Source organism: Felis catus, chromosome C1 (assembly GCF_018350175.1).
Source record: "Felis catus isolate Fca126 chromosome C1, F.catus_Fca126_mat1.0, whole genome shotgun sequence".
Lineage (NCBI taxonomy): Eukaryota > Metazoa > Chordata > Mammalia > Carnivora > Felidae > Felis > Felis catus.
Window position 1 is genome coordinate 982043 of NC_058375.1, and position 27859 is coordinate 1009901.

The 27859-nt window shown below is 59.1% G+C and overlaps 1 protein-coding gene across 3 annotated transcripts in view; it reads left to right on the top strand.

Annotated features, from left to right (window-relative positions):
* The window catches only part of PRKCZ (protein kinase C zeta), a 100029-nt gene that overhangs the window by 62900 nt on the left and 9270 nt on the right, over window positions 1–27859 (top strand). For all 3 annotated transcript variants that reach the window (XM_023257963.2, XM_045034939.1, XM_019836008.3), the window contains 7 exons: window positions 3653–3738; window positions 8304–8435; window positions 9399–9477; window positions 11236–11288; window positions 14178–14366; window positions 17150–17247; window positions 26990–27076. In XM_023257963.2, the coding sequence (XP_023113731.1) occupies window positions 3653–3738; window positions 8304–8435; window positions 9399–9477; window positions 11236–11288; window positions 14178–14366; window positions 17150–17247; window positions 26990–27076 (724 nt within the window). The remainder of the gene's footprint in view (window positions 1–3652; window positions 3739–8303; window positions 8436–9398; window positions 9478–11235; window positions 11289–14177; window positions 14367–17149; window positions 17248–26989; window positions 27077–27859) is intronic.

Here is a 27859-nt window from a genome sequence, read left to right on the forward strand (position 1 = left end):
GACGGGCCCCGGAGGGCACACCCCGAGCCCGGAGCTCGGCCCTGACCGCACAGCCGAGACGGGACCCCGGGAGCCACCAGGACTGTGGGCGAGCTCCACGTGCCTCACGCGGGCCCCCCACGCGTCTGTGGGCGGGCTCCGCGGGCACCGGGATCAGGGGGACGAGGTGGTCCAGCAGTGGGGGCGCGGGGCCCGTGTTCTCCCCAGAGCAGCCGCGCCTCTGCACGCACGTGCTCTCCGAGGACACGGGCTCTTTTCTTCCTTTGTGAACCGTGCCTGTCACTTCGGATCGGGAATAAGGGCCGTGACCTTCCGGGCAGAAACCCAGGACCTGCGAACGCGACCGTTGCCTGAGCTGGTGGCCCGTGAGGTCGGTGGCCGTGGCCTTCGAGGGGAGGGGACCGTTGGGCCCCCACAGCCTCCATCGTCACCTCTGAGATCAGGGGCTCAGGAGGGCAGAGTGGGTTCCATCCAGCCGCGTCCGGCCCTGCACTTGGGGAACGTTCCAGTAAAGACTCAGCTTCGAAAGCGTTGGGCGTTTTGGTGTTTGCCACCGTGGGAATTTGGGTTTTCCAGGAAAGGCTCTCAGTTTGGTTCAGAAGTTAAGGAAGTGCTAATCCCAGTCCAGTCGTGAGAGAAGCCCCAGGCTAAACCCCCAGGCGGGCACCTGAGTCTGACCGCGCTCCTCAAGGCCAGCAAGGTCGTCAAAACCGGGGCCGGCTGAGAAACCGCCACCACCAGCGGGTCCGCGGAAGGACGACATGCCGTGTGGGATTGAGGGTGTTGTCTGGGCCAGAAGCAGCGCGTCAGGGAAAAGTTAGTGGGGCAGAGCGTGTGCCTTAATTGACGCGTCAGCTCGTTGGGGGTAACGAAGGCGCCACACACTCGTCCGATGTCAACCAGAGGGGCACCGGGCCTGCCTGCGGTTTGCACCGTTCCTCCCAAGTCTGAAATTGTAAATTGCTGTGCCCATAGCCTCCAGCCAGGATAGAGCTTAACCCGTACCCACCCCCGTGACCTGTCGCCCGGAGGCCACACTGTCCTGAACTTGGCATTGGTCTTTCACTTACTAGAACAATTTCATCTCATGATTATGGATCCTAAAACAATTTGTTGTTGATTTTGTCTATTTTGTAGTTGTGTAAGAGTGGCACCGTTTCCTAAAGCCCATTTTATACGTATCAATATATCATTTTCTATTGACTTTTTAGGTAGTTTGATTTTCGAAGATGTATCTGTCATGCTGCGGGTGGCTCAAGTCAGGTGTTACCGCCGGTCGGGTCTCTGTGGTGCAGCCGCACGCTCACCGCGTCCATTTACCATCCTCTTGTCTGTGACCCTGGGCATCTTCAGACGTGCTTGAATGTCCCCCAGCTCGTGTGCGACAGTTTCTCTTCGGCTTTGATCAAGGAGTAATGCAATCGCTAGGTCATGGAGGAAGCAAATGTTCCTCCCCACAAATATCGGTGCTATGTTAGCCCCCCTCTCGGAGAATAAGCAGCTTCCAGGTTGCTGTACCTCAGGGTTGTGGGAGATTAACCTGGGCCCACTGCTCAGGCATCAAGGATACCGAGGTGCCTTTGGGTTTCCCTGATTACTCACGAGGTGGGGCTTCTGGTCATTTTCATTCACTGTCTGTCTTCTGTGGAATGCCTGTTCTTGTCTTTTGTTCACGGTTTTCCTTTGTTAACTTATGGAACTTGTGTGTGGATCCTGAGTCACGAAGCCTCACCACGTGTGTGTGCCGATACTGTAGGCCGATTCTCTTTGGCTTCCCTGGTGGCCTCTGGATGAACATGAGTGCTTGTTTTGATGCACTCAGGTGCACTCGCTCCTTATTCTACTGCCTTTTGTGTTTTCAGAGTTTTTCTTGCCTTCATATTAGTAAGATCTTCTCCTACGTTTCCTTATAGAATTTGTTGTCGTTTTGCTCCTCATGTGTAAGTTCTAGTCTTTTGAGGGGACAGAGCTGTGTGTGGAGTGAGGCCAATGCGGGCCACGTGCAGCCCTTGGTCTTGTCCCCTCGGTGAGTGTGCCTGCCTGCTGTGCATTCCCTAATGCCCCTTGGCCTCTGCTAGGACATCTTTGTGTGTCTTATTTTGGCCGACTTTAACCAAATTTGAGGGATATCCAGTTGGGCATATTTTTAGACATATTTTAGGGCATATTTTCTGTGTGGAAGTCGGCCGGAATCAAGAAAGCCAGAGTGTTGGTGCTGGTGTGTCCCCATCAGGCCAGGTCAGTTCCCTCTGTATCTCTGTGTCCCCTGGTCTGTGTCTGTCACTCAGTGCCTTCTCTCTTCAGGACACCTGGGGGTTGTGAATGCCACATCCGGGGAGGGGCAGGGGATGTGATCACCATGCACAGGGATAGCCAGTCTTGTGGACGTCAGCACAGACCCACCGCCAGCCAGGCATCCTTCAAACCAAGCCAGGTGGCCTGGAAGGCCTGGGTGTGGCTGGACACACCTTGTCAGCAGGGCAAAGGCCCTGGAGGCCACCAGGGACTCCTTAGGGGCAAGGGACACGTAGACTGAGGGTGGTACTGCCTCCTGTGGACTCCAGGCCTGAAGCCCAGGTGTGAACTCGCAGGGGGAGAGCAGGAAGGTGGAGGCTAGTGCCACCTCCCTCCAGGCCCTGCTCTTGTCCGGGAATTGCTGAGAGCCTGTGGCGGGAAACCTTTGAGGGGTCCTTGGGCAGCACGTGGGCCTCTGCCAAAGCCCCAGCTGCCCGCCGGCTGTGGGGCTCCTGCCGCAGAGGAATCCGACTTCTTGTTTCTTGGTCTCCCGCTTAAAGGGAGGGAAGCAGGCTCCAAGTGGTCGTCCAGCCAGAGCTGCTAATTTGCTTGTTTTAAAAACATTCCGTTACAGTTTCCACATTGGTGTATATTCGTGGCACTTCCACGGCTCATGAAAGTGGCTTTCACTGCGGAACTTTATAAAAGCACAAAGCTTCCCGTTGTATCCTGAGTGTTTTGTTTGTCAGCGTTTGCCTCAGAGTGTTTGGAAGGAGCGAGTTATGAGCATTTTTAGGGAAGAATCAAACGAGCGGCTCTAGTTCCCCAACTGCTCTGGCATTTTTGATCAGCAGTGTCCTTCTGACAAGTCGAGATTGGTGAACGTGTGTTTTGAAAGCGACGTGTTGGGTAACGCTCGACTCAGCACGAGTGCCCGGCCTGTCTGCCCCACCTCTGCCCCGAGATGTGTCAGGCCGGCGACACCGGGAGGGGGTCTTGTGTGTCCGGGTGGGCAGGTCGCCCGGCCGAATGCTGTGTTTCTGGCTGACCGTGGACTCCACGTGGCAGCCGCAGCCCCTCTGTGGATGGTGAGACGTGAGCTCATGGCCCCTCTGAACCACATCCCAGTGTGGAACAGGGGGCCTGGTTTCCACGCCCGGAGGAAGGAGGGTGGAAAGGAAAACAAGGAGGAGGGCTTGGAAGTGGGCTGGCCTCCAGTGACGTTCTGGCCGGACCCTCTCGGGGGCCGCCCAGCTGCTGTCCTCCCTGCCAGGGTGGCCGCCGGGCACACCGTCGCGCCAGCCCCTGGACGGAGCGGCCGTCACCGCGGGCTGACGGCCACCGGGCTCCTGTCCTCGTGTGGGGGGGGCACTGGTGGCCGCGGGGCTGTCGTTTACCCGTCTTCTATCCTCCCTAGAGTCCGTCTACCGCCGCGGAGCCAGAAGATGGAGAAAGCTGCACCGCGCCAACGGCCACCTCTTCCAGGCCAAGCGCTTTAACAGGGTGAGTGCCGCCGACGCGGGGCCCGGCCTGAGCAGGACCCTTCCGCGGAGGGTGGGCGGGGCCGCGGAGGCCGTGCCAGCGGGTTCCAGAAATGAGCCGCGGTGAGGCTCTGGTCAGGCCTTTCCTGCACGTGGTGGCTGTTTGACGGATGCAGCCTGTGCATCTCGGCGTTGCTCTGCTGGGATGACACCAGCCGCAGCGTGTGCTCTTGGCCGCGAGGACCTCCTGTGTGCCCCGGGGCCCCCTCAACGCCCGTGTCTGCCACCCAGGCGGGCCCGCTGCCCGGCCCTTCGTTCCCGTCGTTCCTCTTCAGGACGCTGTTGCATTCGGCAGGAATGATGTGGTTTGTGTGGCTTTGTGGTTGGTCCGCTTCACAGTGGGGGAGGGGGGAGGGGGTGCCTGCAGGTGCCTCACTGGCCCAGGCCCCTCACGTCCCGGGGCCGCCGGAGCCACGCGCCACAGACGGGGCTTAAAGCAGCAAGTCCTTCTCCCCCAGTTGCGGAGCCACAGGCCCCAAGCCGAGGCGTGGGCAGGGCTCTGCTCCCTCTGATGGCTCTAGCGGAGCATCCTTCCAGCCTTTTCCAGCCCCCGGGGGCTGTGGCGGTCCTGGGTTTGTGGCTGCTGCAGTCCGATGTCTGCTCTGTCCTCACGTGGCCTCTCTTCTCTCGCAAGGACGTCCGTCGGGATTAGCCCCCACCTGATCGACTATGACTTCATTTTAACTAAGTATCTCTACAGAAATTCTTTTTCAAAATGAGGCCTCATTTGGAGGTTCTAAGGGGACGTGAATTCGGGGACACCATTCAACCCACTCCAGCAGCCACACGCGTGCTCGCCTGAGGGCCTTTGCACTTGCTGAGTGCTGTGCCCGGTGCGCCCGCCCCCATGCTCTCAGAGCACATGCTCTGTCTTACTTTCTGTCTCTTGGCTTGGACGACTATCCAGCCCCTCCTCTGTGCCCCCGTCACATATGCACCTGCTGCCCCCCACTGGGTGCAGTGCTCTGGTCACTGGGACTCTGAACGTGGGTTCTTCGATGATTGGAGCCAGGGGAGACCCAGGGCACCGTGTAGGGACCAAGAAAGAATGGGGCACGTCTGTGAGGAATGAGAAAGACCCCGGGAACCGAGGTGGGTGGCGGGAGAGCACGGGCTCCAAGGAATGTCGGGTGTCTTGGGGGAGGTTAGCCATCACCAGCAAGCCAGTGCCTGAGGACAGAGGTGTGGCTGCATCAATAACGGACACACACGCATCAATAACGGACGCACGCGGACTGACTGGGTGTGGACGGGAACTTTTGTGATGAAAGGAGGCTGCCCACAACGTGAAGAAATGGAAACATCCCAACTCTCAGGATGCGAAGCACCTGCCGCCCCCTCCCCGTGTTTATTTTACCGGCCAGCTTTGTGGCCAGGAGGCTTTTCTTTCTGCACATCTGGGCACCAACTTGGTTCTGGACAGAGAGGGGTCTCGGCCAGATGGGACCAGCCACCTTTCGGGATATCACAGAAGGTTCTAGGCGTCCTGCTCCCCCGTGTTGACTGCTGGTGAAACACCATTTCTTCATCACAGCTGACTCACCGGTCTGAGACGAAGCCCACCCACCCAGCAAGACAGGCCGGGGCCCGGCTTGTCCCCCCCTGCAGATTGTAGGAGAAAACCCCATTTGTCTGATTGCAGGGTGCAGACCCTGACTCTGCTTTCCCCTGCCTGCCCCTCCTGCCCCTCTCCGTTCCCACCCTGTTATACATGTTCCGCTGTCCCCAGAGCCCCAGAGTGGGTTTTCCCACACACGGGGAGGGAGAAGGGAGCCTGTCCAAAGACCCTCGACTCAGATCGTTTGGTCGTTCACAGATGAGGAGGCAGATGTGTGCGCAATTTGTTGCCAATTTTGGTTTCCCGCCTGACTGTCCTTGGCTCGACGTCCCGTTGCCTGAGCCCTGGAGGCTGGCTCCGTGCCGTTCACTGTGTTAATCACAGGGCTGTGCACTTCAACTCCACCTGTCACTTGAAAGGATGTTTGCAGAGCCCCGCGCTTTGTTCTACAGGAATCGGCAAGACCTACAGGCAAAAAGCCCACAAGAGGTCATTTCTTCCGTCCTCCTCGGCAACTCAAGGGCGGAAAGTGAGTGAACTCAGTCACACCGCCGGCCATCTTCCCGAGGCACCTGCCTGGATCGTTATTTGCCGTCAACGTGACGTTTCTTCTAGAACAATGAGAAAAGGTTCCATCGGTGAATCAAAGGGAGAGATCCAGCGAGTTTCTGGAGAAGAAATGAAAACCTCCGTCCTGGAGCGGGAGACACGGGCGGCATGGATGGGGGGGCACGAGGGCGAGACCCCCTCTGCAGGATGCGACTGATGGTCAGAGTCCCGCCCTGGGAAGCCCCGGGGCGTGAGCATCTCTGGCAAATGCCCGTCGAGGATTTCTCCTAAGCTTCTTGGTCCCAGCGACTAGAACAGGGGTTAGCAAGCAATTCCTGTTAAATCCATGTTAAGAGCCGAGAGTAGATACCTTAGACTTGCCGGGCCACAAGGCCTCTGTTGCAGCCACCGCCCCATCATAGTGTGTGTGCACAGGCAGTGGGTCGACAAACGAGTGAGGGCCTGTTCCAGTAAAACTTTGTTTGGAAAACACAGGTGGTGGTCCTCATTGGCCTGCCCCTGGACTAGGGATTGGAGTTACCACTGGCTGAACCATCAGGCCGCGAGAGGAGCAGGTCTGGGGCCTGGTGGGAGCCGCCTTTCCCACCCCCCAAGAAGCAGCAGAAACCCAGACCAAAGGCTCCGACCTCAGATGAGAGCTCAATATGGCCAAAAACTAGAACGGCTGATGTGAAATCCGAGCAAGGGCCAGATTCAGTGGTGTGTAAGGAGACTTAAAATGTTTTTACCCCATTAACTTATTAATTCATGTGAATTTCAGAGAATCGTGGCTCGGGGGTTAGGTTTTGTTTTATTTCTTCGTGATGTCTCCTGAAGTGTTAACAAGTCAAACACAGGTCTGAGATCGAGAGCCCTTGCCAACGTGTGATAGCCTCTCCGGACAAGCGAGGGCACGCTGCTGCTGGTCAGCGGCTGGCCCGGCCCGGCCCCTGCTCATCTCTGGGAAGGAATGTGTTACCTCGCAAAGGCACCGATCGGCTGTGAGTTTGCCCCTATCCGCGAGCCAAGCGTTGCAGATTAGGTTGTTCAGGGGTGACGATGGGAAGGCTGCGCGTGTTGGTGGGTTACGTAAGAAGGTGCTTTTGTTTCACGGCTTCGTAAATGGTGTTTGACAGACACACACGCAGAAGAGAGTGAAACCCATCTTCATACCTGAAGCTCCTCCTTTGAATGCGAAGCTGGGCATTCACCCGGCATGAGACCGTGGCCCCCGCGGCCGTCCACTGCGCCCCGTCCAGGCCATTCCCCGCCGGGCCCACCTTCTGTGCCTGCCAGCTCGTGGGACAGACGCTTTAGGCAACAGGGAGGACTCGGAATAAGTTCTTCTCTTTCCTGTTTCCGGAGTTAAAAGTGACGTGGGGTGTGTGAGTGTGTGTTTGCTTAACCTTAGCAAACGTGGTTGGGGCACCTGTGTGCCAGGACCAGCCCCCTCAGGCCCTGGTTTCCGAGCTCGGTGCTTCGCTGGCGAGGAGTCGGCTTCTTGGTGCCCGTGGCCCGGAGCACAGGCCCACGGCCTGTCCGTGTCACCCCGATCCGCCCCCCCCCCCCGGCCCCCGCCCGAGTCTACCCATCAGAGGATTCCATCAGCCGTCGTGAACGAACTACAGTGCAGTGTGGTCCTTCACGGTTGTCTCCAGGAGCAGAGACTCTCTCAAAAGAAGGGAATTTGTTAAAAACGGCAAAAAGAGGCTAAAGCCTGCCAGGGAGTTCAAGCCAGGAAAGATGGTCGCGGGAACCCGGCAGACGTGCGGCCACGCGTGTGACCGGCTTTCTGAACACAGTCATCTTCGTGCCCTTTCAACAGCCCAACGTGGGGAAAACATCACCAAACCAGCTGACGATTGCCATTAATTTCAGCTACTTAGAGCTTGAAGAACGAAGATTGACCGCGGAAAAATCTTTAAAACTCCCAAAACCCAAGCAATCGCAGGCTGCCCCTAGCGGCCAACACGCGACACGTAATGCCAGGCAGAGTTAGTCTCTCTGTGGCCGTCCGGGGGAGGTGTGTGGATGCCCCCCGCGGCCCCCTCAGCCTGGGTCACTGCACCAGACGGGACGCCACCCTGTTCGGCACACGACCCAGCAAGGGCTGGAATCCCCTCCGGTCCCTACAAGTAAGGGGGGGCCTTGCCCGTGGAGGGGTCTTGTCACCCCTGCCAGAGCGGGACCCCATGGTTCCCCCGGCCTGGGAATGGACCCAAGCAGGGGGCCCCCAGCTTGGGCAGAGCCTGGTGCCCGGCGTGACCCACTGGTTGGGCCACCTCCTGTCTAGCTCCCCGTCATCTTTCGGGACATCGGGGAAGGTGCAACGTGCCCCAGTGCTGAGCTGGGTCCCCTGCAGTGAGGCGCGGGCTCCAGGGGCGCCCAGGCCCTCGGCGTGACGGCCGCTGTCCTTGCAGAGAGCGTACTGTGGCCGGTGCAGCGAGAGGATATGGGGCCTCGCGGGGCAGGGCTACAGATGCATCAACTGCAAGCTGCTGGTCCATAAACGCTGCCACGTGCTCGTCCCGCTGACCTGCAAAAGGCATATGGTGAGTGTGGGCCAGATTGGGCCCCGGGGGCCCGCGGGTGGGGCCAGCCTCGAGCCCACTGCCCACGCTGACCCTGGCGGCCCTCAGTCCCCCTCTGTCAAATAGGGTCCTGCCGCCAGCGAGGCAAGAGGAGGGGCTGGGACGGGGCCCCTCTTCCGAGCCCTGTGAGCCCCTAGCGCGCGTGTGGTGGGCCTCAGGTGCCCGCCGCCACTCTGGCACGAAGGTGCGGGGCCAGGGAAGGCTTTTGTGGGCCCCAGGCACGAAGCAGCTCTCGAGCAGAGCAGAGGGGAAAGCGCCATGACGGTCCGCACGCCAGGACCTGCGCCGTGGGACCCTCACCACCCGCCCGCGATCCTGGAGTCGGAGTCCCAGCCCTTTGAGATGCTGTTCGTTTCCTTACTGAGCGTCCAGGCTCGCTCATGCTCCTGGGCCTCTGGCCGTCACCCCTGATGGGACTAGAACAGAGTCCAGACCTTGTCGCACCCCGATGTTGCTGAGCCCTGGGATGTGGGGTCCCATAGGTCCGCGTCAGCCTAAGAAACGAGGCCATCCCCACAGATGTAGTCAGTTGGGGGCCGAACGATGCCAATGCCTGGAGCCCGGTGTCCGCCAATAGGGGGCTGTGGCGGGGTGACCTCAGCATCCTGGGACTCTGATGCAGCCATGGGGGCAAGGGAGACTACCAAGCATTATGAACAGATGCCCTGCTTTTTAAAGCACCTGCTGGAAAGGTCACAGTGTGAGGTGCTGAGTGATCACCCTGCCTGTGGACTCAGGAAGTTTCTATGTGGGTCTTTCCACCTCCAGGGCAACAATGTTACCAGGTACACTTGTGTAACATGTATTGTCACACACGCTACAATGTGTATGCCAGAAGAGGTGATTCTAGAAAGTCACAGGGTATCTCCAGAAGCTACACTGTGACACCTGACTGGTCACTTTGTAATGCTCATGTCTTCGCAGGATTCTGTCATGCCTTCCCAAGAACCTGCAGTAGACGACAAGGACAACGTGGACCTTCCTTCTGAGAACACCGATGGAAGTAGGGGCTTTCTTCCCACTCGTGGAGCCCGGGCTCTCCGCCCCGGAATCCCTGCTTGCCCGCCATTCTGACCACACCTCACTGCGGGGCTGGGGATGTCCCCAGGGCCTTCCCTCATCCTGGGCAGAGATGGCAGGGTGGGGTGGCCTTCTGTGGGCACGCACATCTCTGGGAGTGGCTGCCGTAGGAGTCGGGGTGGGCGTTTTCCCTCGGCACCGACCGTGGGAGTTCTAGAAGTTGTTTATGGTGGCACCCACCCTGGGCAGGCTGCTGCGTCGAGCTGGTCTCCATCCGTGGAAAGGCCTGCTGTCAAGGTGGTTCTTGAGTTTCTGTGGGATTTCGTGGGGGTTTGGGTGGGGGAGAGACTTTTGTTTAATAGTAAGAAGCGTTCGGAGAATGATTTTGAATACTAGTTGGACTGATGGCTTAGCTCTGAGCTCCCAAAGTCTGTGGATTATTATGAGAGCTTGGAAGAGTCCCTGCCCTCGAGTGGTGAATGTGAGCTCTGCACCCTGAGAGTCCTTGAAGGATGAAATGAGACCACAGAAGATAAAGCATTTAGCACAACAGCTCACACAAAGCAGACAACAACCCACACACCCACACACCCACCCACCTACCCATCCAACCATCCATCCACTTACTGTCCATCTACCCATCCACCCACCTATTCATCTGTCTACCTGTCCACTCATCTATCCACTCACCATCCATCCATCCAACCCCCCTACCTATCCATCCACTTATCCATCCGTCCATCCATCCATCCATCCATCCATCCACCCCCCTACCCATCCATCCCCTTATACATCCATCCACCCATCCATCTACTCATCTGTCCACCCATCCTTCCATCCATCCAACTATGCATCAGTCCATCAGTCCACCCACCCACCTATCCATCCATCCATCCATCCATCCATCCATCCATCCATCCATCCTTCCTTCCTTCCTTCTGTCTGTCCGTCCGTCCGTCCATCCATCCATCCATCCATCCACCCACCCACCCACCCACCTACCCATCCAACCATCCATCCACTTACTGTCCATCTACCCATCCACCCACCTATTCATCTGTCTACCTGTCCACTCATCTATCCACTCACCATCCATCCATCCAACCCCCCTACCTATCCATCCACTTACCATCCGTCCATCCATCCTTCCATCCATCCACCCACCCACCCACCCATCCATCCAACTATGCATCAGTCCATTAGTCCACATACCTATCCTTCCTTCCTTCCTTCCTTCCTTCCTTCCTTCCTTCCTTCCTTCCTTCCTTCCTTCCTTCCTTCTGTCCGTCCATCCATCCATCCACCCATCCACCCACCCACCCACCTACCCATCCATCCATCTATCCCTCCACCATCCATCCACCCGCCATCCCCTCTTCTGCCCGCCTGCCCACCTATCCATCTGCACACTCTAAGAACAGTGTCTGGAAAGCTAAATACCACAGTCTTCTTGAAGAGTTACTTCCACATGAATCGCTGAGAACATGTGTCACAAATGCAGGTTCCCAGGCTCCACCCACAGAGGTGTAGAGTCAGCAGGTCTGGGTGGGACCAGGAAGCTGCATTTTCTTATGACTGTGCGGTCAGCTGTGGCCACCCCGTGATTCGCCCTGAATGCTGCAGACGTGGCCTGGGCCACCGGTGTCTCCAGAGGATCGAGGGGCCCTGGGTTCCCCTGTGTGTCAGGCTCCATTCCTGACAATGCCTAGAATGCCCTGTTTTTTCTTTCTCTCTTCACTAGTTGCTTATATTTCTTCAAGCCGGAAACATGACAACATTAAAGATGATTCTGAGGTGAGTAAATAAGATGGCTCGTTGGTGTTTCCAATTTTTTTTTATAAGTTCATTAGCTCGTTTCTGGGGCAGTTATGGAAATTTAAATAGGGACCAGACAGGCTTGGGAATGCTAACCTGTCTAACCTCACCGTAAGCGAGGGAGTGGTGTGCGGACATCTAGGGCGACGTTCACTCAGGGCTTCAGGATGGAGTCCCACGGAGGTTCTGGCGTTTCGCAGAAGGGATCTCCAGAGCATTAGGTGGACAGACAGCGAGCGTGTGCGGCTGACAGGAGCCACTGCTCAGTCGCAGACGTGAGGGTGCAGCGTTCACTGCATGGTTCTCTCAGCGACGGGGAACTGGGGGATGAGGTGTCATCGGCCAGGTCTGTGTGAGCCCAGGCCGCAGGCTGGTGTGAGCCTGGGTCAGGGGACCTCTCTGACCTCAGAATCCTCTTCTGTCCAGTTTGGATAACGCTCACTCCTGGCACACACAGGAAGCTTTCCACGCCACCAATCAGTGGGGGGGCTCTTTCCGCACCGGTCCAGGGTGGCACAGGCCATCCCCACCCCCACGAGGGAGCCCCCATGCTCTTGGGTTTTGAGAAAAGGAGGGAGAGCTGGTCCCCGGCGGGTGGGGTCGCTAGCTTTTTATTGTCTCCCGGGGTCCACGCGGAGGAATCACCCTGGATTGTCCTTGCCCTTTGTCCTGTTTCGGGCGTGTTTATGGCTGGGCGGCCTAGGGTCAGAGGTAGATTGATAGATTCTTGCCGAATTTGCTAGTGACTTGTTCTCCCCTCACTCCTAAGGTTCAAACGTTGCGTTTTCTCCTGTCTCCTGTCACAGGACAGGCGTTCCCGTCACTGGGAAATTGGCCCCTCAGGAAGCGGCAGGATGTTGGCACTGCCCGCGCGGGGCACGGGGCCTCTGGCTTTGGGGGACGGGGTGTGCAGTATGGCGAAGTTAGTCTGTTGGGGGGCAGTGAGGAGTGGGTGGGCGCCGGCCCGGAACCTGCCTGCAGAAAACAGGCTGCTGGCCTGCCGCGGCTCAGTCTTGCTGGGGCACGTCCTTTGTGAATCCCCCAGAGGCTCTTTGGGGCGCAGATGTGGCAACAACCTCCTGCGGGCTCAGTGGGCCCAGGGCTTACGGGTCTTGAGCTGCAACCTTTGTCCGATTTTATTTGCATCAGACCCTCCCTTGATTTGTCTGATGTACTGTTTCTTTTCTTTTTTTTTTTTTTAACGTTTATTTATTTTTGAGACAGAGAGAGATAGAGCATGAACGGGGGAGGGGCAGAGAGAGAGAGGGAGACACAGAATCGGAAACAGGCTCCGGGCTCCGAGCCATCAGCCCAGAGCCCGACGCGGGGCTCGAACCCACGGACCGCGAGATCGTGACCCGGGCTGAAGTCGGACGCTTCACCGACTGAGCCACCCAGGCGCCCCTTTGTTGTACTGTTTCCACACCACCGAGCAGTTCTCCAAGTCTTGGGGGACCCTGACCAGGTGTCCTACAGTTCGCTGCATTCTGACCCCCCTCTGCCTGGAGCTAGCGTCAGGCCCCAAAGGGAAGGGCTCAGATACCATTCACGCATCCGGGTGGCCGGCCACCTGCGTGTGCTTCTGACCAACCAGCTGTAAATTGGGGGTTCCCACGACCCTTTCCTTGGGTTCAGTTAATTTGCTAAAGCGGCTCACAGGCCTCAGGGAAATATTTTGCTTCCTGGGTTCCTGGTTTGTGATAAAAGGAGATCACTCAGGAACAGCCGGATGGAGGAGGTGCACGGGGCCAGGGCTGGGGGGAGGGGGCGGGGTATCCGTGCTCCGTCCAGGCCCGCTCCCCGTGTCACCAACCAGAAGCTCTCCAGACGGGGTCCTTTTGGGTTTGTGTGGAGACTTCGTAACAGGGGCGTGACTGATGAGGCCTTGGCCATTGGAGAATGGGCCCAACCCCGGCCCCTCTCCCCTCCCCGGAGGTCAGGGGGTGAGGCTGAGTTCTGACGCCCTATAATCAGCGGGGGTTGGTAATCACCGCCATCCTTAGGTGGCCTGGGCTTCTCAAAAGTTGTCTCATTAACATAAAAAAAAATGCCTTTTCTGTGAGGTAGGGAGCTCCAGGGGTGTTGGGAACTCCGTGCCAGGAATGGGGCTGAGACCAACATATTTGTCAGTATAAATCCCAGGGTCACGATTTACTCCTTCTGTCCCGGGAAGCCTGCTGCTGCCCTTTTGTGTTCCACCCCGGCTTTGGACTGAGATTTTCGGCTCGGCCCTGTGTGTGGCCGGCTCTGGGGCGGCCGGTGGGGCATCAGAAGATTCCAGTGACTGAGGAGAAGTCACACAGACTCCAGTGTGCAGCCTCCGTCCACAAAACCTCAGGACAGCTCTGCCTTGCTGGGACCACAGCTTTCCCAGAGGACCTGACAGATGGCGCCCAGACTTCCTGACTTTCCTTCCTGGTCATTCCCCGTCTGGCATGAGTCAGGAGCACTTAGTTACCCCCTGCTTCCCCTACAGATACCCTTGCCAGAGACAGTTCTTAGGAGGGAGGCCTCTGTTCTTAATCGGATCACCTTTCGGTCTCATTATGTATTTCCAGGAGTCCGACCTCGGGGCTTTGCAGATCTCAGCTGGTTCTGCTCTGTAGCCCCCGGGGGAGCCTGTCCTGGGGAGGCCGGCCCCCGTCACCCACGTGCCCACAGAGGGCCGCCTGTGGCTGGCGACTGGGCCACGGTCTGCAGAAATGACGGGCTTTCGGAGTGGCGGGACCGGGGTGGTCTTCGGGGCACAGAGTCGGGGCCCGTGAGCAGAATCGTGCCCTGAGCTCCAGGCCCCGCGCAGGGACTCGTCACCCTCGGCGGGGGGGGGGGGGGGGTCCCGCCCTTTCCCACGTTCTGTCTCGCCCTCAGGACCTCAAGCCGGTTATCGACGGGATGGATGGAATCAAAATATCTCAGGGGCTCGGGCTGCAGGACTTTGACCTGATCCGGGTCATTGGGCGCGGGAGCTACGCCAAGGTCCTCCTGGTGAGGCTGAAGAAGAACGACCAGATGTACGCCATGAAGGTGGTGAAGAAGGAGCTGGTCCATGACGACGAGGTGAGGGCCGGCGCGGGCTCGCGCCTCCTTCGTGGGGACCCGCAGGCTCCCGTGTTTGCCCCGTCAAGGGGAGCAAGACACTCGTCACAAAATTCACCGCTGCGGCCATGTCCAAGTACACGTTTGTGTATACTCGGTGCCTCGTCCCCGCCGTCTCGTTCCGGGCCGTTGGCACCCCCGGAAGGAAGCCCCGTGCGGCCGTTGCGGCCGGCCTCCTGCCTCTGGCCCTTGCGTGTAGTCAGAACCGCCCTGCCTTTTAAGCCTGAGCAAGACTCCATTTGGCGAGCAGACCACACGTGGTCTATGCGCTCACCTGTCGGTAGAGGTCGGGATGGCTTCCACCTTTTGGCGACTGTGATCCGTGCCGCCGTGAGTGTTCACCTACGGGCATCTGCTCCGGGGCCCGCGTCCAGGTCTTGGGGGGTCTTCCCGGGAGTGGGGGCGCCGGGGCGCCAGGGCTCCTGGGGCTTAGCTGTTCGAGGAGTCAGCCAGCGGTCCCACAGCAGACGCAGCATTTCCCATTCCCACCAGCCACGCGTGAGGGTCCCGCTTTCTGCGCGCCCTTTCCAGGAACTGCTGTTTCCTGTTTTTGATTACCGCTGTCCTGGCAGGTGTGAGATGGCAGTGTGATTTGCACTCCCGTGGCGACTCGTAACGTCGCGCGTCCCTCCGTGGGCCTCTTGGCTTCGTGGACGTTGGGTCTTTTTCTCTCGCACTTGAGTGCGGCTTCTACGTCCTTGGCTCACAGGTAGCAGTGGTCCTGTGACTCCCGGCCCTGTTGCGCATGAGGCAGCTCGGTGTGTGTGGCGCCAGAGCACCCAGGAAGGCTGCCCTGCCCTGGCCCCGACTGGTGGTTTGGAGGGAGAAGGCAGGGCTGAACTGGAGCTTTTACTTGCTCTGCTAGCAGGGTGCATTTGTGCAGTGCACGGACTGCCCAACTGGCCCTTGAGTGCTAAGCTCACAGGTGAGGAGACTGCGGCTCAGAGAAGCAGCACTGCAGGGTGATTCCAGACGCCCCCTCCCAGCACCCTGGCCAACCGGAAAGTTAGTGGAATGTGTGAGGTCAAGTTTGTAGAATTGAAAGAAAAGGTCAGGAGAGACTTACTGCTTTGGTTCATGCTTGGCGTTTTCAGATCATCCCCTGGGGCCCAAGGTGTGGCGGTGGGACTTTTAGGTGGTCTCTCCAGAAGAGCGTGACTCTGGGAGTCAGTGAGTGGGAGCTGAATGTGTGTGAGTGTGTGTGCACGTCCACGTGTGTCACGGGTGTGTCGCTACACGTCTGCCCGTGTCATGGGCGTGTCTGTGTGTGTGCAAGACTGCATGTCACATAGCTGCCTGTGTGCGTGTCTGCGTCTGAGGGAGACCCCAGCGTCCATGACTGTGAGTCTGGCCTGTGGACATCAGGCGTAGGGGCACCGCAGTGGGCTGAATGGTGACCCCTGAAAAGATATGTCTGCATCCTAATCCCTGGAGCCTGTGAATCTGGAAGTGGGGTCCTGGCAGATGTAATTAGGTTGAGGATCTTGGGGGGATCATCCTGGGTTATGTGGGTGGGCCCTGAATGCAATGAGAGGTGTCCTAGAGAAAGGCAGAGAAAGAGTTGAGACAGACAGACAGAAGCAGCACAGACACCCAGGGAAGCCGATGTGGTGATGGAGGCACTGAAGAGTCAAGAACCCCCCCACCCCCCTTGGCCCACCCCCATGTCAGGCTTCTGACTCAGAACAGAGAGTACGAGTGGGGAAGTTTCCAGGCCCTGGAGACTCGGGAGCCTGGCAGCAGTGGAGTGGGAGACCCTGGCGGCTGGACTCTGGGGGGGGGGGGGGGAGGGGAGGGAGGGGAGGGGAGTCTCGGCCACTCACCAGGGTTTTCGCCTGAGCACCTGGGGACCCAAGCCCCTTTGGAGCACGGATGGCGCAGGCTGGTCGGGCGCTGCGGGAGGCCTCCTCTGCAGGGCGAGATGCCCGGTGCGGCTACCCAGCACCCATCGCCCGAGCGAGTCTGGAGCTCGGGGAGAGGTGGGCTGGGAGCGCCCTGCACGGACGTCAGGTCTGCAGCCGGTGTGCACGGGGGGGTCTTCTGGGGGAGAGAGGGGGCTCCAGACTGAGCCCAAGGAGGACGAATCCGACATGGTCGTTGGTCCGCTGAAGAGTGCACTCTTTTGTTTGCAAAAAGCTTCAGGGACAGGCGGCGCCGCTCTGGACACATTCCTTTCCCTCTCGCTTTCTCAACCCCTAGGAGGAGAGGTTTAACCTGGAAGTTTGGGAACCTCCTCTACCTCTGCTTTTGGGGTTGGAATGGAATCAAAGCTGAGGAATCATTGTGGCTCTAGAGTAACTTGACTTTGCAGCTTTGCCCCCAAGTCCAGCGTGGACTGGGAGGGAGATAGCCTGTGGCAGGAGCTGGTGCGAGACATGGGATGGGATACTGGGGAATCTGCTTAGGCGTCCATCCTGTTCCCTCGCGTCTTAAGTGCAGATGATAATACCCAGCTGCCAAGGCGGCCGCGGGGGGCCTTTGAGGCAGTGCATGGAGAGCCTGCAACCCAGAGGCCAGCACAGAGCTGGCGGTGGAGGTGGAGATGTGCTGATGGAGGTGCTGATGGTGATGATGGTGGGGATGGCAGGGATGGTGATGGTGATATATTTCTTAGTGGACATTTTCCTTTCCGGGGTGCACCGTCTTCTTACAAGCAGAGGTAAGAGACATGTCTCTCTTGCCCCCCTTCTCCGGGATGAAGGGTGTTTGGGAGCCTCATTAACACACCCTGGTTTCTATTTCAGGATATTGACTGGGTACAGACAGAGAAGCATGTGTTTGAGCAGGCATCCAGCAACCCTTTCCTGGTCGGCTTACATTCCTGCTTCCAGACAACAAGTCGGTAAGAGAAAGAGCGTGTTTCTAAGAGTGCTGCTTTCTGAATTGAACTACGTGGAAACTGAGTTGGCATAAGGTTTTCACTATCGTATGTGAGGTCCTCTGAGTTGCAAGCATGGGGCTTTTTCTTTGGCTCATCAGACTAGCTTTGTTATTCTCATTAGCTGGTGTCGTATTAAGTAAATGTCATGCATTTGAACCTAAATTATTTCACTGCATTTATAAAATATTTAATGAAAACATCCCACTGAGTTGAGTCTAGGCATATAGGCATTGGGTCAGGTGTTGGGATGCCACTGTGGGCAGGAGGTGGGTTTCTGTGCTTATAGGTCTTACCGACAAGCAGAATGAATGAATGAATACTAACGGCTTCGCTCATAAACTTAGATATATAGGAATCCTGCTGTTTCAAAAGGCCTGGGTGGCTCAGTTGGTTGAGCATCCGACTCTTGATTTTAGCTCAGGTCATGATCTCACAGTCATGAGATCAAGCCCTGCCTTGGGCTCCACGGCGCGGAGGCTGCTTAAGATTCTCCCTCTCCCTCTGCCCCAACCCCACTAGTGCTCACTCGCTCTCTCTCTAAAAAAAAAAAAAAAAAAAAAAGTTAAACTCAAATAAAAGGGTTGAAAACTACTGGTCTAGGATAGTCAACATATATTTAGAATTCTTTTCAGCCAGTTGACTTGAACTCACCCAGTTTGTTTATTTGAAAAATTATTGACCACATTCTGTGTCGGGGTCTTCAAGACCACCCCCAGGTTCAGTGATTTCGTAGGAGAACTCATGGGACCGGCACACAGTAGGACTCAAGGTGAAGATTTCTTGCTGTGAAAGGGTATAAAGCAAAACTGGCAAAGGAAAGAGACGCCTGGGGCCAAGTCAGGAGAAAAGCAGGCGGGAGATTCTAAGGGCAGAGTCACACAGGATGCCCGTGCTCGTCCAGCAAGGAACTGTGACAGCTTGGGGTGGCTACGGGGGCTGACAAAGGGGCGCCCTCCACCTGGCACATAGCAGAACTCTGGGCTGCCGGAAGGCGAGCAGGTGTTGAGCAGAAAGCATACTGTTGGTGCCCAGCGGGGCCGCCCTCCCTGATCGGTGGCAGGAGCTACTACCGGGCAAGTCAGCCGAGGGCCAGCCTGGCAAGCAGGCCTTTCTGAGGACGACAGCGTCTGTCCCGCTCGTGGTAACTCAGCTCAGCTGTAAGTCAGGCCGGCGACTCCTACAGTCCCACGTCCACCCGCAACTCCCTCCTGACCTTCAGTCCCCTGGCCCACCTGTACTGGCTGCCCCCTGTGTGTCCAAAGCACCTGGGATAAATGACCTGGTCCTGGTTCCCTCCCTGGGTCTCACTGATCACACCTCCTCAGTGTGTCTCAGTGTGTCTCTGTTCTCTCCAGCCTGAGCCCCGGCCTCTTTGGGGCCTCGGGTCTCTGTTCCCCCACGTCGCGCCCAAGCCATGTTTGGAAAACACAGGTCCAGAGTGTCTTTCTCCTGCCTCGAAGCTTCTCTGGCTACTTTCCCAGTCGCTTCTGCGATACGATCCGGGCTCCCCGGCATGTGGATGAGGTTGCTGTGACCTGGCTCCCCCCGCCCCGTCCCTTTGCCACTTTACCAGGTGGTCCCGGCCCCTCCCACCTCCCCTCCTGCCCGAGAGCTCCTGGAAACGCCCGGCAGTCACAGATTCCCTTTGTTGTGTTTCGGTACATTCTCTCCATGCGTCCTTTTAGCCTCTGGGAATCATGGAACACGCCCAGGGGAAGACAGCCCATCCCAACCATATCCTTCCCGAATGGCGAGATTCCAAAAGATTTGTGTTTTGGTTAATTTCCCTGTACGAACCACGGGGATGTGGATGTGGGAAGCCAGACTTCCAACTTCACTCCCATTTTTGTTGCTTGGAGCACAGCCCTCTCTGCCCCCGGAGATGGCCTGGGGTGTCATGTGCCCAGGTGGACTGCTTGTCCATTCCGTGTCTCTCTGTGACCCCTGTGACACAACCTCATGCCCCACCGCTTTTCAAACGGACATTTAGAAGATCTGTTTACAGTGTTCGGGGGCAGGGGGCAATAATTAACGGGCACGACAGGTTTGTCTCTCATTTTCACAGGATCTGTCAGTCTGTCTGGAAGCACCAAACGCTTGGCTGCTTGGGCTGGGGCATCTGTCATGAGCTGTGTTCACCTACCTGCCTCCCCGACTGGCTCTGGCTCCGGGGCAGCAGTGGTGCTGGGCGGTTTTGTGTCCTGAGCACTTGGTTAACACCTGGCCCCTCGGAGGCAGGCGTGGAGTTTAAAGCATGTTTTGTGAACGTACAGTCAAGTCCCTGGTATGGGGATAAGAGAACGCAACTCACACATCAGCGGGGGTCACAGGTGTCACACCGGCTTGGAGGAGAGCTCCAGGTCCCGCGCGCACCTGAGCCATCCACGGCAGAGATGCGGACTCACGAGGGGAGAACCGCCTGGTTCCGGGCCCAGGGGCCCGGGGGTCCTTCCGGCAGACGGGCTGCCTCGCAAGTCGGCCTTGGCAAAGCCGCTTACACAGTTGGGAGGTCACCCCGATTCGCCGAGAGACCCCCTAGAGCAGAGAGCTGGGAGGACTCGTGCACGCAGTCCCCGGTTTTCTGCCTGGAGGCCCAGCCCCGCTGTCGGCGGTGCGACCTCGCACGGGGTCGCCTCTCTGTGCCCCGGTGTCCTCTGGGAATGGGGCTGCAGGGCTGCTGCCTCGTGGGGCTCCTGTGGGATTAGTAGGACACGGAGCCGTCGCCACGGGCCCAGCTTGTGGCCACCTGTGCGTGGACGTGGGCCCCTGTGAGGGCCTCTCTCCACGTGGGTGCTGTGCCTTTGAACAGAGACACCGCCAGCGGGGTGTCGGGTCCCCAAGGGACAAGCAGCCTCCCTGTTGTGGTCGGGTGTCTGTGAGCACTGTGCCCACAAACCCTCCCGCCAGCAGGACCCCCCCCCTCCAGGGACTGAAGTCAAGAGCCGTGCCGAGGCCCCAGCGTGCAGGGTGGGGGCAGCCGCGGGGGCAGGACCCTTGGGGGCAGGAGCACCCGCCGACACCACGGGATGATCAGCCACCGGAGCTGTGGCTGCCTCTCGGGGCGGCCGCGTCCGTGCTCGTGGCTACGCAGAAACCCCAAGTTTTACGGTTCGGCAATAATATCGCCGCGAACACACGAAACAAGCGCAGTCGTGTTGTGATACAAAGTAAACACCTGTGTCCTGCGTCGCGGAGAGACCATGTCAGCGCTGCCAACCGCCCGTCTTCCAGCGAGCGGCCAAAATCAACTCCAAAGTTGCCTCAACAGGAATTGCTTCTGTTTGAGCCGTTCCAGGAAAAATGGGCTAACGTGGCTATTTTTAGCAAACCCCCCCATGAAGTAGTAGTCTGGGGACACTTTTCTCACTTCGCGGGATCTCAGATCTCAGATGAGCACGCGGCCGTTACACCGTTCGCAGTTAACTGGCTGTTCCGTGTGCCTCGGTTTATCGTAGCACCCTCACTCCGCGTGGGGGGCGTGCTCGCTCGGAAACAGAAGGAGCCTGTTATACCCTTGTTTGTTTGCGGAAGAGCCTCGTGCGCTCTCCGCCGACTTAGACACTCGAGTGAATTGCTCTTGGTTCAAAGTGGTGTCTAGGTATTGAATGCCACTTAGCCAGTGTTATTCTGTGTGCTCTTTATAAACTGCACTCGAATACTTGCCTGCAGCTCTGGAGAGATGTCAGCCGGGACTCAGGAATGGCCCCGGCTCGAGGAGGGACCGCAGTGCGTGAGCGACGGCCCGGGAAGGCCCTGAGAGCAGGGGTGAGGAGGGGGCTGGAGCTCGGCCCTAGCGCCTCTCCGCGGGGCAGGTGGCAGGGATGTGTCCCAGGCGAGCTGGTGTGTGTCAGGAAGGAGCAGGAGACGGCTTGTAGATGTAAGGGGCCATCCCGAAGCTGTGCACAACCATTTAGGCTCCGGGGAGACCGAGGCGATGGCAGTTCCCAGCGAGGTGGTGTTGTGCTGGGGAAGCCCGAAGCCCAGTCCCCTGGAGGGTTGGCAGCGTGGGGTCAGGGCATGAGCAGAGGCCCTGTGGGCACACGGAGGCCTGAAGGGAAGGCTCAGAGCGGAGCTGGGGATGGAGTGTGTTGCCCGGTGCCAGGCGGGATCCCCAAGCAGCCCCGAGAGTGCGGGAGAGCTCGCGTGCAGCACGTGGTTGTGCACACGGTGGAGGCTGGGGGATGGTTGGGAGGTGAGAGGCGGCTGAGCAGAGGCAAACCGTGTCCCTGGGGGCTGGGGGAAAACCAGGCTGCCTCGGGGCCATGGGATCAGAGGGAGGCCGTGAGCGGGGCAGGAGCATGGGCGCCTCCTCTGTGAGCGCGTGAGCCACCGCGCATTCAAATTACAATACGCTTGTCAGAGTCATGATTTAATGTGAGCCTGGAATTAAAGAAGCAGGTGTCACGTGGTGGGGGGGGGTGGGCAGAGCCATCGATGCATTTGCTCCTTTTGTACCTGGACCGTCCGAAAGGGTTAAGATTTGGCCCCGACCTGGTTCCCACGGTGGGACTGCCTGAGCCCTGGACCCCCCAGCAGGGAGGGCGCAGTGGGGGGAGGGTCGTTCAGTCCCACCTGCAGGAGGTTTTGGGGGGCTCTCCGCTTTACCTTCACAAGCCCAGGTAGACGGCTCTGCTTTTGGAAACATCGAGGGCAGTGTTGATGGACCGTCTCGAAGCCCCGAACGGTGAGGGGCCCTCAGGGACCAGCATGCGTCCCCAGGGCCTCAGGGCCGAGCCCTCCTGCCACCGGGGACCATACACTGCTCTTGTGTGCAAGTGGGTGGTTGTGTCTTCCTCATCCAGAGGCGACCGGCCACTTTGGGGCCAGGACAAGTTGGGGGCAGGCGCGTTATCGCCGTGTGCTTGAGGACAGAGGAGCCTGGGCGCAGGCCATGCTCTGCGGCATCCTGGGACTGCCCCTTCAGCACCTGGGGACCTGACTTGGATGAGGCCATGAGGCCAAATCATCCTGGCCCAGGACGAACCCAGGCTCAGACGAACCCAGGACTCCTGGTGTCCAGGAAATTGTCAGGACAGACTGTGACCTCAGAGGCCACAGAAAAGAGTAGCTTTCTTTTTAAAACTTTATGCAATTTTATTTTTCTATTTATTTAGTTATTTAAAGCCATCTCCACGTGGGGCTTGAACTCACGGACCGCGAGATCGTGAGCTGGCTGAAGTCGGACGCTTAACCGACTGCGCCACCCAGGCGCCCCTGCTGTTTGCTTTTTGACGTGGGTACAGTTTTCTCCGTGCAGAGTCTCCACTCCCTGGTGTCATTCCGGCCTGAGTTCTTTCCTCCCCGCAGAGCAGCCGGCTAAGCTTCGCGCCCTCCTGGCTTTTCAGACGTGTGCTTAGAACGCTGGTAGACAGGAGGCCGCCCCTCGCTTCCCGTCCACGCGTCTGTTCACCTCTTTCTCTGATGACGCGGCCCGTGCTGCCTCGCACGGGCGGCGGGTGGCAGTGGGCGAGCCTGGCCTCTTCCCGACCTCGTGGGAGTGTTCTGATGTTTGCACCGTGAGCGCATCGGCAGCTGCTGTGGGAAAAGTGGCACCAAGCCACCTGACAAGCGTCACACAGACACCTGCTCCCGCAAGAGGCTGGGGAGGTGGGGGACAGCAGAGGCCGGTGTCCCCACCTGCGGCCATCACACCGGGCTCTGCATCTGCAGAAGGGGTGCCTCGCCTGCCGGAGCCGTCCCCTCCTGACGCTTGGACGACTGTCACCTGGTCTCCTCCGGGGCCTCCCCCGGGAACCTGGGCTACAGTTTGCAGGCTCCCAGCCCCAGGAGTTGCATGAAGGTTCCGGACAGGCTGAGAGCGGACAGGCCAGTAACCAGCAGGGATAGTGGCCTTGTTTCTAGTTTACCGTCCAGAAAGAACGTGGCCGTGGGTGCCCGGGTGGCTCAGTCGGTTGAAGAGCAACCTGAGTCAGTTCAGCTGAGGTCGTGACCTCCTGTTTTGTGAGTTTGAGCCCCGCGTCGGGCTCCGTGCTGACCTGGGAGCCTTCTTGGGAGTCTCTCTCTGCCCCTCCCCGCCCCACACACAATAAATAAACATTTTAAAAATAAAGAATAATAGTAAAAGGGAGAAAGGACTTGTCAGTGTCCCCACCATGTCAGGACGCAGCTGTTACTAAGCCCCTGAGCTGTGCCGTCACGAGGTACACGTGGGGTTGACGTTTGCTTGGCTCCCTGGGGGACAAGGCCACGTGCGTGCATTATTGTCAATGTGCTTTTAGATTTGGTTGGCGGGTGGTTCTTCTAGGAGTTTTCACCAGTATCCGTTCTGCACGCTTCTTGCGCCGTCCTCGCTGGATTTTTGAGTTTTCTCTTGTATTCTCTAGAACATTCTCAATTGCGCTGGCGTCTCTTGGCAGGACCTCGCGAGACGCCTGGGGCTGGGGCTGGGGCTGTGGAAGGAGCCGCCTCCCCCTCTGCCTGCCAGCTTTTGTTCACATGACTTTTACGTTTTCCTGGCGGGAACGCGCTCCCGCCGGCGTCCTGCGGCCGCTTCGCGGCGGTGGCCTCTCCTGCTTTGCTTGGCTCCGTTCCGTGCGCGGGTGGCCTCCTGAGCCGTTGTGTGTCCGTCTCCCGGGTGAGGACGCCTGCCCCAGCTCGGCCCCTGCGTCCCCGGGCCGAGCCTCCAGGCCCCAGCCACGGGTGGGTGTGTTCTGGAGTGTCTCCCGCTCCGGAAGCTTCCGCCTTTTGCCGGCACCTCTCTGCCATCATCGACCAGCCCGGTCCTGGGGGGCTCGCCGGCCTTGCCTCCTGCCTCCCCTCCTTGCCGTTCACCACGAGTTCTTCTTTTCCTCTGTCCCCCGAGCGGCTTCTCCTTCCTCCCGGGACCGTTCCCTCGGGGGCGGGGGGGGGGACGGCCCCCGTGGGGTGGGAAAGGCACCTGCAAGCGGGGCTTCTGAGCCGGGGGTCTCGGTGCCCCGGCCTCGTGTGGCATCAGGTGTCGTCGACAGCGACCGTGACCCCGAGGGAGTCCTTTAGCCTTGCAGGGCCCCGGCCACCCGCGTGTGAAGTAGGGGAGAGGTCACCGGGCGGACCGTTAAGGCGCGGATGTGCTGAGGTCGCCGCACGAGCCCTCCTTATTTCTCCTACCAGGGGCCTGCACCTTCTCTCAGAGGGTCAGACAGTAAGGGTTTTCACCTCTGACGGCCGCTCGGTTCATGTCGGAAGTGTTTGCCGTGGTGCAGGCAGCCCTACGCAGCACGGAGACACCGACGCTCGCCGGTGTCCCGATAAAGCTTTATTTACAAACAGGTCGCGCCGGCCCCTACCTAGTTCATAGTATCACCCCCTGACCCAAGCTCGCTCTATCCTGTGGCATCGGTGTTTCCGTCTGACTGGTTTGGGGGGCTGGGGGCTTTATTCCCCAGGGGTGGGGAGACGTGGGGGAGGGGGTGCTAGGTCCTCGGCTCTGAGGAGTGAGTGCACGCTGGGCTCTCGCTCTGAGGGTCTGTGGGGGTCCGTGGGGGTCCCATGCCCGGGATTACTGCAGCCAGCGGGGCACAGCCCCTCGGTCCCCCTCGGGGGGGGGGGGGGGGATCAGGGCAGGGTTAGGCGCGGACCTGGGCTCCTCAGTCCTGCTTCCTTCCCTTCCCGGTGGCGGACACGCAGGCTGGGGGGAGTTGGGCAGAGGTTGGCCATCCGATGCTGAAGGGCCGCCCCAGGCCTCCTCCACCCGTCGCCGGCCCCCCTCTGGGTTGGGAGGGGCTGTGGGTGAAGGGACTCGTGCCACACGGGAGCTGCCCCGCGTGCCAGGCACCCACTAGCGGGAGGTGAGCCCTGTGACTCCGGTGCAGTTTTGCTCTGAGGAAACGCCGAAAGCAGTCTTAGGTTTATCTGTAGACCAAAAACGGAGGAAAACATAGGTCTGCCGCCGCCTTGGCAAAGAAAGCAGAGTTCCTCCTCCACTGGGATCGGGGCTTGATCAGCTTTGCAAAGTGAACAAACCCCTTGACCTGGGAATGACCCCAGGACCACAGACCAGCCCAGCCTGGCTCCGCGTGCCCTCAGATTCCCACGGCTTTTCTCTGGGTGGAAAAAGGAAACCACCTTTGCTTCCACTGCTCCGTTTTTAAACGTCCCCTCCATTTTTCGGCTCCTTAAAGCTCCCGATGCTCTCGCCAGAGTTAGCGTACCGTTATTCTCTCTGGCCGCGGCGTGGGTTTGCATCATCACCTGACGTCACCGCAGGCGGGCCGGGCCCCAGCAGCGTTTCCCGGGGAGCACTGCGTTGGGGTGAACGTCGCTGCTGGGGGTGCAGGTTGTCAAGGGAGCCGTATCGCCTGGGGACGTGATTCCTGGTCCTTGTGGAAAATCTCTGCCCTGCATCTGAAGTCACCCTCGGGGTTAGAGGTCCGGGGGTCTCTTCCCCGGGGTCCGATGACCTTTGCCACACTTCCGTCCTGGTGGCCACCTGTGCAAACTGTCAGAGCCAGATGGTGGCGTGAACCCTCTTGCCTCTGCTGCAGCGTGAATGCCAACACACAACACACACGTGAGCGGGCGAGGCTTTGTGCGGGGGGAGCCTCACAGACGCAGCCGAGTCCATGGGGAGGTCCAGGTTTCTGCACCAGATGTGCCCTTTGGAGCAGGGGAGCGGAGTGAGGGTTGACTCGCCCCCCGCCACGGGCCGGGTGGCCGGGGCTGCTCGGGCCTGTTCCCATCTGCGGACTCACAGATTTCGGGCCGTTGCTCTTCTAAGTGTGTTAAGTGTGTGTCAGAACCTTGGTAGGTGGTCTGGAGCCCGTCTTCTCCGGTCGTGTGGGCACCTGTGACCCTCCCACTCCCCGCCCGGAGGAACCATGATCTGCCCTCAACGGGGTGTTTCTGGAAGATTGTGCGTGAGTTTGACTTTGAAAACGGCATCTTACCGAACTCGAGAAAGAGGTCATGCAGTAGGAACCACGCGGTAGATGGCCTGGAGACTGGGACAGCGTGTGGTCTTAGTTCCTTAGTCGCGGGGTCACACAGGGTCACTCGGGCCACCCTGCCCAGCTGCCCCCAGGCCTCTCACCATCAAGTCACCCCTGCGCCGGGGCTGTCCGTCCAGTGTCCAGCCCCCCGCAACCTCGCCCGCTGTCCCTGGAGCCTGCTCACCGCCCACCCCCATCCAAACCTCCTGGGCTCCCGCCCGGCAACAGGGCACCTCCTTGTGCCTCCCTGGGGTCCACCTGGCCTGTGCACCCGCACACCGCTCTCCTGTCCCCGCTGCCTCCGGGGTGGCCCTGCAGCTCCATGACCTGCGTCTGCCCTCTTGGGACACCTTCCCCAGCCACCTGTGCATGTGGTGCCCTCCCTTGCCGCAGTGGCCTCCACCCCCGCCCCCTGCCATACTTCACCTCCTTTACCCTAAGGCCGGCTCCGGCTCCGTGGGGGGAGTGCTTGCTCCTGTGCTGAGGGACACGAGCGGCTGAACAGGATTGTCACGGTGTTCTCTGTTGGAACTGAGAGCACGCCCCCCGGGATGTTGCTCCAGTGACCCAACTCTTCAGGCTGGGCCACATTCCTCACCCTGCGAGAGGGGTCAGGTGACCCAGGGGCCTCCCTCCTCATGGGAGGAGAGCTGACGTGCCCGCAGCCTGGCTCAGCGTTCCTGGTGCCGGGGCCTCCCCACGTTGAACCCCCGCTGGTGAGGTCCGCACGGGCCGCCCTGGGGTCCCAGCCCCAACCACCCTCTGTCTCCCTCCAGGCTGTTCCTGGTCATAGAGTATGTCAACGGTGGGGACCTCATGTTCCACATGCAGAGACAGAGGAAGCTTCCAGAGGACCATGCCAGGTGGGTGTGGGCAGGCGGGCACAGGCCGGCAATGAGCTGGGAGGGCCCCGGGGGGGCACAGCAAAGAGGACGCTGCTGTCCCCTGCCGAGTGTCAGACTCCAGAGCCAGCTGGCACGTCGCCCGGAGAAGTGGGTGCTTCCTAGGCGAGTATGTGCGCACAGGGACACCGCCGAGCTGTTTGCCTTTTTCCCGTTTCCAAAATGGGGGGGGGGGCAGACGCCTGCTGGGAACTCACCTGAGTGGGCATCATGGCCGCCGCCTCTGGTTCTGGTTCACGGATGCAGCGCGATGGCTCTCGGAGGAGAATAACCCATTTCTGTTGAAGTGACAGTGACTCTCGGGGCCAGCCACCCCGCCCGCCCTCCGCACCTCGGCCCTAAGTGTGAATCTCCTCTCCGCCTCCTTCCTGTTTTCCATCCTGCTCCTCCTCACCTCCCTTAAATCAACTCCATGCGGGGGCGCCTGGGTGGCTCGGTCGGTTGAGCGTCCGACTTCGGCTCTGGACATGATCTCGCAGTTTGTGAGTTCGAGCCCCGCGTCGGGCTCTGTGCTGACAGCTCAGAGCCCGGAGCCTGCTTCAGATTCTGTGTCTCCCTCTCTCTCTGCCCCTCCCCCACTCATGTTCTGTCTCTCTCCGTCTCAGAAATAAATAAACATTAAAAAAAAAATCAATCCCATACAGTGATTTTGGTCACCTTACATCCTTTCCGGGGAAAGGCAAGTACTAACCCAGGAATGGCTCGCTCCCCACACAGTGGCGTTTTCTTTTTTATTTATTTTTT